The sequence below is a fragment of the Salvia splendens genome, chromosome 4 (genome assembly GCF_004379255.2).
Source record: "Salvia splendens isolate huo1 chromosome 4, SspV2, whole genome shotgun sequence".
Taxonomy (NCBI): domain Eukaryota; kingdom Viridiplantae; phylum Streptophyta; class Magnoliopsida; order Lamiales; family Lamiaceae; genus Salvia; species Salvia splendens.
The window spans coordinates 11,867,629-11,880,194 of record NC_056035.1 but is presented as its reverse complement, the minus strand read 5'-3'; the positions used below and the strand labels follow the sequence as shown (position 1 = coordinate 11,880,194).

Here is a 12,566-nt window from a genome sequence, read left to right as displayed (position 1 = left end):
GACCAAATTAGGCTGTTAAATATGATTACTAGCTCCCTAATTATATCCTTAATTATTTTAAGAATAATGCTATGTAGCCATAATGTGGCCAGCCACACAATGGCATTTTTGTAAATAATTATAAGAGTCAATGTAATAAATTAATAGTAATAGTTAGTGCTAAGATAATTTTACTTAATTACCCTTTTCTCAAATTTCACTTCAAATTTAAAGTCATTCTTAATTACCAGTCCTATTCATTCTTACCGTTGATAAAGTCAAATATTCATTCTTCACGGTCTATCAATATTAATTTCCTCACCCCCAATTTATTTGAACAAGATTCAGCCATCCAAATTTTTGTAAACCTAATTAATTTTTTCATCAGTTTTTGTTATTTAAATTTACATTTTAATTAACTTTGTAATTAATAGTATTAGTTTTTATTATATTACACCAACTTAGGATACATAATTATTTTTAAAAAATCCATTATCACTTTTATAAGATAAAATTGATTATTGGAGCTGATAAATTTAAAAATAAGGTATGTCGTTTTTTTCAAATAAATAATAGTATCATATATTATAAAATTGGAAGACTAAATCTCATTGGTTAATATTCAAGTAATAAATTACTCCAGTAGTATATATTAAAAAATTACGTGACACCGTGTTATGGATCTTCAAATCGTATACCACAACATATTAGTATAATTTAATTGGTGGAGTACTTTAATTGTTTTGTATCCAAATTTCAAACCATAACTCATCTTAATGATTTTAAAGAAGTTGCACCACCCTTTGCTATACCACGTACGTAACTCTAATGATAAAAGGATTTTTTCTAAAAAGATGATGGTCGAATAAATATTTTTAGAAAATTATGATTAAGTGGAAGTCATTTGTTTGTGCTAAACTCATAGTCCATAAAGTCACATTAGTAATTTGATAATTTGATGTAGTTCGCAGAGATAGAAGTTGATGGTTAGGCCAAAAAATTGGACACTAGAAAATTAGTTTTACGTAGTTATACAATAGTATTGCGGTCAAAGACTTAAAATTATCATTCTATTCTATGCAATGGGAATGGGGTAAATTAGTCTTTAAAATTTGATAATTTTAAGATGAACCAATTTCAAGTAAAATAGCATTAAATACATAAATTTTTATTAATATTTTATGTTTATGGCTGGCCACATTATGACCATTTAGCATCACTCTTAAGATTATGATGTATTTAGATATTTAATAACTAGTAGTATATTTTTATTATTTATACCATTATAAAAATTAATATTGTTATTATTATAGAGGAATCATTTTTATGGTCAGTAAACTTGAGAGGGATGGAGGTGTTGCAGAAGGGATATGAGCTGGCATGATCGTTTGTAGGTGCCGGTAGAGTGGGAAAGGCAAGTCAACTCGATGAGGAAGAGGAAGAAGATGATGTTGTTGATTAGTTGGAGATAATGTGAAACTCAAATTTAGTATTTTCTTAATTAATATTAACATGTTGATGTAATTTTGATTCTCACATATATATTAATTTCAGATCTAGGAGAAAAATAAAAACTTATGTTTTTGTATTCAAGTTTTAAAAGTTTAAAAGAAAAATAAAAAAATATAAAGTTCATGTATTTACGTAAAAATAACACATATCAATATTTATTTCGAAGGTTCAAACTAAATACATGCTTTGATACTTATTCCATATATTGCATACTACTCCCTCCGTTCCTAAAAAATTGCACTTTGGGGTCGGCACGAGTTTTAATATAAAATTGATAAAGTAAGAGAGATGCAAAGAGAAAAATTAATTAAAGTATTGTTAGTGGAGAATGAGTCTCACCTCATTAGAGAGAAATGATTTTCTAAAATTAGAAGTGTATATTCTTGTGGGACAAACTAAAAAGGAAAAAATGGATATTCTTGTGGGACGGAGGGAGTATATAGTACTCCCTCCGTCCCTCTGTAGTAAATGCGTTTCATTTTGAGCACTCGTTTTGAAAAAATTATAATAATTAGCTAAAGTGTAAAACAAGTAAAGTAAAAAAGAGAATAATATAGTTAAGAGTCTTCTCTATATTATTTTTTCTCTTATTTTACATTTTTTATTTTAATTATTTATTATCATTTTTTCAAAACGAGTACTCAAAATGAAACGCCTCTACTACGGAGTGACTAGTATTTTCCATAATATAGTCATCCGTATCCAAGATCTTGAGACAAAACAAGATTTTAAATTTTGTACTCCATCATTATTGTAGAGAGTTGATATGAAATTAACCTTAATTAGTAGTCCCTCAATTCCATTCAAGATATACACATTTCCTTTTTAGTTTATTTCATTTAAGATGACATTTTCTATATTTGGAATATTAAAATTTTCTCTCTCTCCTTTCTCCTCATTAAAATATTCAATTACTTTTTCCACTCTATTTTATCACAAATAACTATTCTACCTAAAACTCTGTGCCCCTCAAGTTTGTGACCATCTTGAGTGGGACAGAGAGAGTACTCCTATATACAAATACTCCATCTGTCCCATATGAGTATGCGCTTTTAGTTAGACACATAAAATACACAATTGGTAAAGTAAGAGAGAAATAAATAGAAAAAATAATTAAAGTATTATAAGTTGAGAATGAGTTCCACTCATTAAAGAAAAGACTTTCTAAATTTAGAAAGTGCACACTTTTATGGGATGAACTAAAAAAGAAGAGTGTATACTCTTGTAGAACGAATAAAATAAATGATTTTAAATATGTAGGGGTAAAAAGGTATATGTACAAAATATAAATTTAAATAAAATAAAATATAATGTAAAAATTTCTATTTAAATCCTAGTATCATGGTAATACCAAAATATCAAAAAATTATTTTTCCTATTTAAATTGTTGTCATGCTGATGCAATATTGTAAAAAAATCATTTTCCTATTTAAAATGCGATGTCACCAAAATTTGGTGATGGTATTGAAATTATAAACTTGCCGTCAAAATAGAAAAAATGGATATTTCAAAATAGAAATAAATGAATAAAAATATGTAGTACTCCCTCCATAGGTTATTAGAAGTCTCATTTATATTCGGCAAGTATTTTAAGAAATACTCCCTCCGTCCTCCAAAAATATGCACTCTTTCCTTTTTAGTCTGTCCCACAAAAATATGCAATTTCCAAATTTAAAAGCTTTTTTCACTCTAATAAGGTGGAACTCATTCTCCACTAACAATATTTTAATTATTTTTTCTCTCTACCTCTCTCTTATTTTTTCAATTTTGAATTAAAATCCAAGCCGAAACCAAAGTGCCATATTCTTTGAGGATGAAGGGAGTATAAAAAAAGTGGGTAAAAGAAGCTAGTAAAAAGTGAAACTCATTTATAGTATATAATTAATTTTATAATACTAATAAAAAGTGAATAAATAAGTTAGTGGAAATGTGAAATGTAAGGTCTACCTATTAATTATGGTAAAAATTAACCGAAACTTCTAATAATAAATTGACTGAAAAGGTAAAATAAAGTATGATTACATTTCACATTTACTGTAATAACGCCATGCAATACTTTGGATCAATAAAGATTGCGTGCATAAAATCAAATATTTCATATTTTTATTAGGGTTCGGGTTATGTACGGAAATTAATATTTAAATAAAAACAGGCAGCCTAAATAAGTGTACGTATTATCGACTTCATTTGTATTGTTGACTGTCGTCCTCGTCAGCCAATTTGGTATGGAATGTATCGATGTCTATTTTTGTGGAGAATAAACCATGCAATTTAGTGGAATTTTATGCGACAAATATGGCCATAATTTTATTGGATTTTCTTGTTTGTTGTATCCCCTAATTTAAATATGTGTGGCCGAGTAAAAGCTACTAAGATTCCAACACTTTTTGCACCTATATATTCAACCCTCATCCCCTCCCACAATTATTTCCCACCATCTCTGTCCATCCTCTGTTTTCATCCTCTAAAAATAGGCAAGTCTCCCCTGTTCCAATCTCTTCTCCTCTCGTTTTCTTCAAACTCTCCTTTCAACGAGCGAAAAATGTCGTCCAACTCGAGAACATCCCAAATCTCAAAATCCCGGTGGGAACCGGAACCATACTCCACGGTTTCATGGGCTCACCCGGACAACCAGAGTACTGGTTGTCCGGACAACAACATGAACGACACAAAGGCCACCGGGTGCTGGGATTTCTTGCATAATGCCAAAAACACTAATACACATGGATTCAAACAGGCAGCCACAAATCCATCAATATTCTTACTAAGCACTAAGGGCTTAGACATGTGCACAGAGATATTAGGGAGTGAAAGTGGAAGCCACATTGATCCAAGTCTCGACATATTCTCGGACAACACACAAGAGCGACAATATTCGAGCAACATCAAGCCTCGGGAAATTGGCAAGAAAACAAAACAGACTAGCAGTTTCCCACCACCGCTCACCTCCATCACCAGTGTTAAAGTGGAGGCTCAGCGTGGAGGCGGCCGGCTAGTGATCACGGTCCTCGCCTCCTCATCCGCCTGCAGCGTGGAGCGCAAAAATGGGAGGCTGAGGGTGTTTCTGCACAAGGATTATTACTACATCCCTAGTGACCAACGAAACATGAAAGAATGTGGAAGGAAAATTAGGCGCAATTATAAATGTGGAGATGAGAGTGACAACAAAAGCCTAACTAGTTTGCCACTGCGTGTCGCTTTTACCTAAATAAAAATCTATTGTTAGATCTTATTTCAGGTTCCGCTGTTACAATTGTAAAATATTGTAAGTACTTAATAGGAGATAATATTATTACTACTATTGTTGTGTTAAGCAAATAATAAGCTCAACCATATTTTCCGTATGTATTTAGTGGTTCTAAATTTGTAGGAGTAATAGTAAAAGACAAGAATGGGTTAATTTATGAAATTAACCATTTTCATATACCATAGTTGTAAATATTCCTAGGTCTATATTTAGGGGATGTCAAATCTATTTTCTCGTATCTTTTTCCTTGTTTTTTTCCCTTTTCGTCATTTTCACGATCACAAGAATTTGGAAGTTGAGAATGACAATACATATAACCAACTAAAAAAACATGTTGCTACTATATGGCCACCACCATAATACCATCCAAATATCCAACAGTCCCTCGTTCCCATAAAACATGCACAGATTTTTTTCACATGAGTTTTAAGAAATCTAGTGATGTTTCTATCATGGGTGAATCAAGAATTCACTACACTATTGTTTGTGTCTAGTGAATGGAGAAAAGAATTCCACTTCAGAGGCATTATTATTTAGTGAGTAATTAATAGATTGTGACGTATATGAACTATTCTACTTAGGGTATCTCCAGTGGCTTTCGCCCAACAATAATCCCGTAATAGCCCAGCCATAAACTCCTCCTGCCATATCATCAGCACTAAAAATCCTCCTACCACATCTTCAAGACAAGCAAATAGCCCAGCAATAGCCTAGCCACATCACCCCCTAATTATATAAAACAAATAATTGACAATCACACAAAATACGAAATTAAATGTACGACACAGATACAGGAAAATTCAATAATATTATTTAAATTTAAAAAAGTACAATAAAAAAATACATTAATTTTTAAAAAAATTACATTAAAAAATACATTAATTTTAAAAAATACATTATTTAAAAAAACACGACCTTCGCCTTACTCCTCGTCTCCGTCGCCCCCCTCGCCACCGTCACCGTCGCCGCCGCCTCCGTATCCGCCGGAACCCCCCGGTGCCCCCCCGGTCTTCAAATCGTCACGCATGCTCACGAGCATTGCGTGAAGAAAACTCTTCTCCTCGGGGTCCGTCGCCGTTCGCCATTCGGCTAACATCTTGGCCATCTGAGCGCGCGTTTGTTGACGCGCTAAGAATTTGAGATCCTCTGTCGACTAGCCAAGGGGGAATGCCTACTGTACCTCCTGGGACCCCCCGGCGCCCCCTCCCGTTGCGCCCGCCTTTGACCAACCGGGTGAGTTCGGCGAGCGAATGATGGCGGGGACGGGAGCTCATCCGCATCCTCGGGGAGGTCGTGGGAACCGCCGCTGCTGCCGCTGTAATCACCGGTATAGTTCAGTCGTTGCTTCTTCGGCCAGCCTGTGTCGACACCTGCCCGGAACTTCTCGGAGTCGTTCAGCACCTCGTAGCAGTTCAAGTAGGTGAACTCCTTATACAACCCGGGCTGGGGGAAGGCTTTCTCCGCTATCCTCCAGCAGTCATCCTCCGTTTGGCCACTGCTCTGCATGCGGAGGGCGTTGGCGTACAAGCCCGAAAATCGGGAGACCCCAGCCTTGATTCGGTCCCACCCCTTCCGGCACTCCTCCCCGGTGCGCGGCCTCCCCTCCGGACAAAATCTCATGTAGGCTGCAGCAATTTTGGCCCACATGTTGACGATCCTCTGATTGTTCGAAGTCAGAGGATCATCACAGACACTCACCCACGCCTTGGAAAGCGCGACGTTCTCCGCGTCCGTTCACTTCCTCCGCACCAAGGGGTCGTCCTCAACCGACTGCGACGACTGGCCGACCCTCTTGTCCTTCCCCTTGCCCTTCTTCTTTGCAGGGCCCCGACCCCGCCCTACTCCCCCCGTTTGAACGGGAGTTTCCGGAACACTGAGAAGATCAAACCCCAACTCCTCTAAGGAGAAAGTCTCATATTGCGCGAACTACGCCTCTGTTGGGGTCGATGTGTGCGAAGAATCAGTCGAAAAATCAAAACTGGGGCGATAGACGTTTTTCCCCCGCGGCGTCCCCTGCATCGCCGGTACCTCCCGCGGCGTCCCCTGCGTCGCCGGTACCCCTCCCGGCATCATCTGCATCCCGGGACCCCACCCCGGCATAGCCGGTAACCCCCCGGCATACTCCCCCCGGGTGCCATCCTGGGCATCATCTGCTGCCACGGGTACATGTTGTAGTACCCGGGCATCGGACCCCATCCACCTCCCACGGGTACCGGGGGAGTTTGAGACCCGCTCGTCACTGGAGTACCTTCGTTGTTGTTCTCCATTTCGCGTTATTGATCTTGTACAGAAATTAAGATAGAGAGAGTACTCGTTAAAACAAGTGATGTGAATGAAAATGACGTGCAAATCGCGTATATATAGTGTTTCGAAATTTTTTTTTAAAAAAATTAAATTCGCTCGCCGAACGCTCGCCGGTCCTGAGGCTGCAATGGCGGAGAGCGGACCGGCGAGCGCTCGCGAATCGGCCAGCGCTAGCCGATTTTTTCACCGAAATGGCGCTCGCCGGTTCCAATGGTCGGCGAGCGCCGAAAATCGGCTAGCCCGCCCGCTCGCCGCCATTGGAGATGCTCTTAATAATTTGTGGTGGGATAGTGTTAAAAAATGAATACGAAATGGAAGTGTGCATGTTTCAATAGAAAGGAGGGAGTAGAAGGTGCAATGTCGGAGACAAACTCATGTTTTATTGGAAACGAGCAAGTATTGTTTAGTAAGCATGTTAACAAAGTACTCCTATAAATAATTACAAGCTGCAATGTCGAGCCCAATATTTCGGTTTTGCTTGAATTTATTAGTATTAATTAATTATATATGCGCAATGTGATAATGACATAAACTCATGTCTCTAAATTTAGAGAGCTCAATATTTCTAAATAAATGTCTGTTTTATTGAGCTATGTTATTCATAGCAATTTTTTAATATAATTATATTATTGTGACCAACTTCCAAATAATACTCCATCCTATAGACCGTAGTAGTCTTTTTCATTTGTCATATTTTAATTCGTCCTATAAAATTGATTCACGTCTATTTTTAATAAGTTTCCTTGCTCACAAGATAAATCATATTTTTCACTAACAACACTTCACTTTTTCGTTCTATCTCTATGTAGTATATTGCAAAACCGTATGAGAGTTTTTACGAGGGAAGACCCTCGATTTACTTTGGTACTCCTATAGAATGAGAATTATTAATTTTATAGTTGAAATAAAAATATAGAATCATTTTCAAGAGAATCACGATAGATGTATATTCTGAGATGATTACAACGAAAAATTTCGAGTGTATCACATAATAAACTAAAATTTACATTTAAATATTTCGAGTATAGTTACTTTTACTGTGAATACATTGATTTTAATGTAATATTTTAAATTTATAATACCGCCAATTCTTTTTATTTTACATTATAGGTGAATAACACAATATTTTGAGAGAGAAATAAATTTAGTTTTTGAACTATGCAGTAATATAAACGTGGTCCCTATTTCTTAAAAATATCCCCAGACGAATGTAACTTTTGTTATAATATCGCTATAAGAGCATAAATAACGCTACAGGCCGGGCCGCAAATCGCGAGTCCCGGCCCGTCCCACGCGTTACACGGAGAAGCGGCACGGCCTGAGCCGGTCCCGGGGCCGCGTTCCCAGCCTGGTGACCGTCCCGTGGCCCGGCCTGGGCGCGCGTTACACGGCGCGGGACGTGACGCGTTGCGGCCCGGCCCAGGATTATTTGTGTTCGTGCCGGGCCGCAACCTTTTTTTTATTCAAAATTTTGTGTCTATAAATTTTGTAGTCGTGGCCCGGGTTTCTAGTATTTTAAATTTGCTTCGTCTAGTAATGTAATGTTAATTTCTAATGAACAATGCATTTTCCCGGTTTCAATTGTTCAACGAATTGCGTTTACGAGTTACATATGTTGAAGTTGTGAATAGTGTCATTTATTAGTTATGGCCCGAGTTGCGGCCTGCAGGGTTAGAGCAGTTGGGGCCTGGGCCGCAACTGTAGAGGAATGATGACGTGGAGGGGACTTGGGGCCGGAACTGGGGACGGGGTTATTCATGCTCTAAGAGCATCCACGTCCATGCATGGATGTGGGTCCGGACCCACTTTTATTTATTTTTTATTCCCTGCTCTTTGGCAATAGCACAACACTCACATCCATGCTCTTCCGCAAGAGCATACTCAAAGGTCCCACCATTTTATAATTTAATTTAAATATTTCAATTACTAAAAACATTTCCACAATATTAAATGCATTAATAATACCCGAAATACTATTACAAATTACTAAAAAATTAAAAATTACATAATTAAAATCCTAAAAAAAAAAATTACCTAATTAAATCCTAAAAAATACATCTGTGGAAATTTAAAGAAGACTAGCCCGATGGCGGTATCCCCAATGTTTGTCGAAGAGCTCGTATCATTGCAAAATGTGGATCAAGTTGCTTGGGAGACATCCGAGACGTATCGGCCATATTGGCTTGAGCCAAAAGGGCCCACAACGTGTTGTTGGGGGTGGAGGCAACACAAAGGGAGCGGGAGGCTGGGGTCGCGGCGCAACGGCGGTTGGCCGTCGCCTGTTTCCATCCTGGTGGCCGGCGTTGGGAACCGCTCGGGCCGGCGTCGGGGCTACCCAAGTGAGCTCCGGCAAGCTGGCTAGGCACCTCATCCTCGCCGGCGTCGGATAGGGATACCGACCTCGACCGTTTGCTGGAGGAGCTGGAGGAGGATCCGACGTCTCCCTTATACTTCGGATGATGACGCACCTCGTGCCAAGTGTTGAAATGCTTGAATGGTTTGTAGTGCATTGAGTGGTAGGTCTTCATGGCGGCCATGATGACCGTCGACCTCACTTGTGCAGCTCCCTGCCGACGCTTGTTCCCTGAGGTAATACCCCTGGAACTTTTGTATTTCTTCGTTGGCTCTTCCGATGGCATTGCGCACCATGCTCTCATTGCGCTCGATGGTTCCGTTCGGTCAGGTGGCATTGTACCGGAGAGCGACGCGGGACCAAAACCTGTCTCCGGTTTGGTTCGTGTCTACCTCCGCATCTTCGGAGATTCTCAAATAGGCTTTGAATAACTTCTCAATCTCCCCCGGAGTGTACGAGGTGCGGACGTTGGGGTCACCGGTACTGCCATGAGTACGAACACGGGTGCTACGAGGAGGAGGAGCGTCGGGACGGTTGGAACCGCCCTCCGGAATTTGGGACAACGGTGGTGTTGAGGCGCTCCTTCCCGTGCCTATTTCGGAGCCCACCCGTATTGCCCGTCGGAGGCATCTTGCTCGTCCATCGGGTAAGGCCGGTACCCACCCGGAATATGCGAACCCTGGATTTGAGGAAGGGGCGAGAAATCTGTATCCGGGTTAGGGAATGGTGTTGGGCCGAACGATTCGTGGTTCCATCCGCAGGAGTCGGAGGGGTGATTGCCGTAGTCGGACATTTTTTTGCAAAAGTGAAAGAGTGAGAATTTAGATGGGAATTGATGAGAGAATTGTATTGTGTAGTTTGGTGGGAAATTTTTTGTGTGGAAATTGGGGGTATTTATAGATGAAAATGCGAATTTTAGAGTAAAAATAAATTAAAAGTGGAGAAAAAACGGACATATTTATTGGGAAGTGGGAAAATATTTTTTTTTAAATTTAAAATCGAATTTTCATTTTTAAAAAAAAAAAAGAAAATTGCCAACGGCATTGCCGTTGGCCAATCAGCACGCGACACGTCAGCCTGCTCGTCGGCACAAAGGTGCTCGATGCATCAAGCAGGGTCGTGCCGACGGCAAGAGCACAACGGCGAGCAGATGCATGCCACGCCGTCGGCACAACGGCCCGCCTTAGCATCGAGCACCGATGGAGGTGCTGTAAGTCATTTTTCACTATTGCTTGGTATTTTTAATTGCAATTAAAAACTACTGTACAAAATTTTCCCTTAACCATCCAATAATATCAAACGCGGTCTACATTTTTTTAAAAAAGATCTCCACATAGCTATGCATTTGATGTAATATAGCTGAAATGACTTTTCTACTATTTCATGTTCTTTTTACTGAAAGGGCAAAAATTTAACGAAATAGTGAAAAATGATTTCCAATGATATTCTAATCAAAGTTAGACAATTACTCCGTATGAGATATTTTTAGAAAATAGAGATCACATTAAATATCACGTATACAACAGTAGTTCAGAAACAAAATATATACTAGTATTTTTAAATAGTGATTTTTAGACTCTATCAATAATTTTGTGCATAAATTCATGCCCATAAAGACAGGAATTGATGCTTGAGTGGTGAGATTCATCTTGCCACGGCGGTAATGAAATGGATTAGCAATTACTTGTGGTGGTGCTTCACCCTCCATCCTTTGTCTCCTACTTGGTTTTGGATGTATTTCATTGCTTTCCACAAATACTTACCACTTTCTCTCTCACTATATATAAATATATATGGATACATTTTGCACCTTTCCTAAGTCTTGGGATTATAGCCATTCATATTTATACATAGACGCACTATGGTGTCACCTATCTAATCCATTTCTTTTCCTAATTGATGATCCATTTGCGAATTGTGTCATCATCACTACGAGTATCTCATCTTTCATCGTGTGGACTAATATTCTATAGCATCTGGTGTGTTATGTTGGTGGAATGAAACAATGAACTTTTTAATTTGGATTGATATAACACGATCTTGTATAAATATATACCACTAGTTATCATATATTCACTCCGATTCATAAAAATAAGATTTTTTATTATTATTTTAGTATGTCCTATAAAAATTGATTGATCGGATTGTCGACTACAATAGACGTTTGATATTGTCCGTTTTGAGTCAAGACCGCACGGATTTATTTTTGAGTCACCCCAAAAGGCCTCAAACTAATTAAGGTTGGACATGATTTATATACACCTTCCAACTTCCCTCAGACTCCTGATGTGGGATGAGTCTGTACATAACATTGATAATATTTTATTTTTGTATTTCTTTTCCCTAATGAGGTGTGTCTCTTATTTTCTATCTTTAGCATACTTTAACAATTGTGTATTAAAACTCGTGTCATTTCAAAACTAATGTGCTACCCATATTGGACAGATGAAGGTTAAAATATTCTATAATTAGTACTCCTACATTGCTTGTTCTATTAATTTTGTTCACACAGAGACGCATCGATCGACTTTATAGTTTTTATTCAGTTAAGATTTTTCATTATATCATACTATTTTGAAATTTGAATCATGGTAACACAAAAGACTTTTCCGGTTTAGCTAAATATGATCCGGATGCTATCAAAATATATTACTACTTTCCCCGTCCCATAAAAATATGTGCATTTTACATTTTTGTTTGTCCCATTTATAGAATATTGTCATAAACTCATTACTCTTACACATTAATTTATTTACAACTTAGATGACTATGATTCACTATTACAACTCATTAAACCCTAATAATAATTGAGATTTCACTATCTACTAAACACTAATATTTTAACTATCATTTTCCATCTATCTCTTACTTGATCAATTGTTCATTAATTCTCATCATGTCAAATGCACATTTTTTTGAAAACTCTATTAAATGAATTAGAACCTAGAGGTGGAGGGCCCGCAGTTGCCTCCTCCCACAAATTTTATCATCAAGTGTATCTTCGCCACTTGACCAAAAAATAAAAAAAATTTATTGTTTGTACCATTTCATATATATGCATGCATGATTATAGATAGTCTTCGGATTTCCACTGGTTGAATATTGAAATATTTTCTGACTGCATATCTCAAATATTCAGAACGAAATCCTGCTGAAATAAATAGGGCATAT

General features: G+C 37.9%; 1 protein-coding gene across 1 annotated transcript; it reads left to right on the top strand.

The window, feature by feature from the left end:
• The first annotated feature begins 4,033 nt into the window (after positions 1-4,033).
• Positions 4,034-4,699, top strand: LOC121800662 (protein FANTASTIC FOUR 4-like). The gene has a single exon (XM_042200184.1). It carries the CDS (start codon positions 4,034-4,036, stop codon positions 4,697-4,699), a length of 666 nt encoding a protein of 221 aa, XP_042056118.1.
• Positions 4,700-12,566: the final 7,867 nt, after the last annotated feature.

Excerpts from the sequence above, each read along its gene's own strand:
- LOC121800662 (XM_042200184.1), top strand. The coding sequence starts at position 4,034 with ATGTCGTCCAACTCGAGAACATCCCAAATCTCAAAATCCCGGTGGGAA.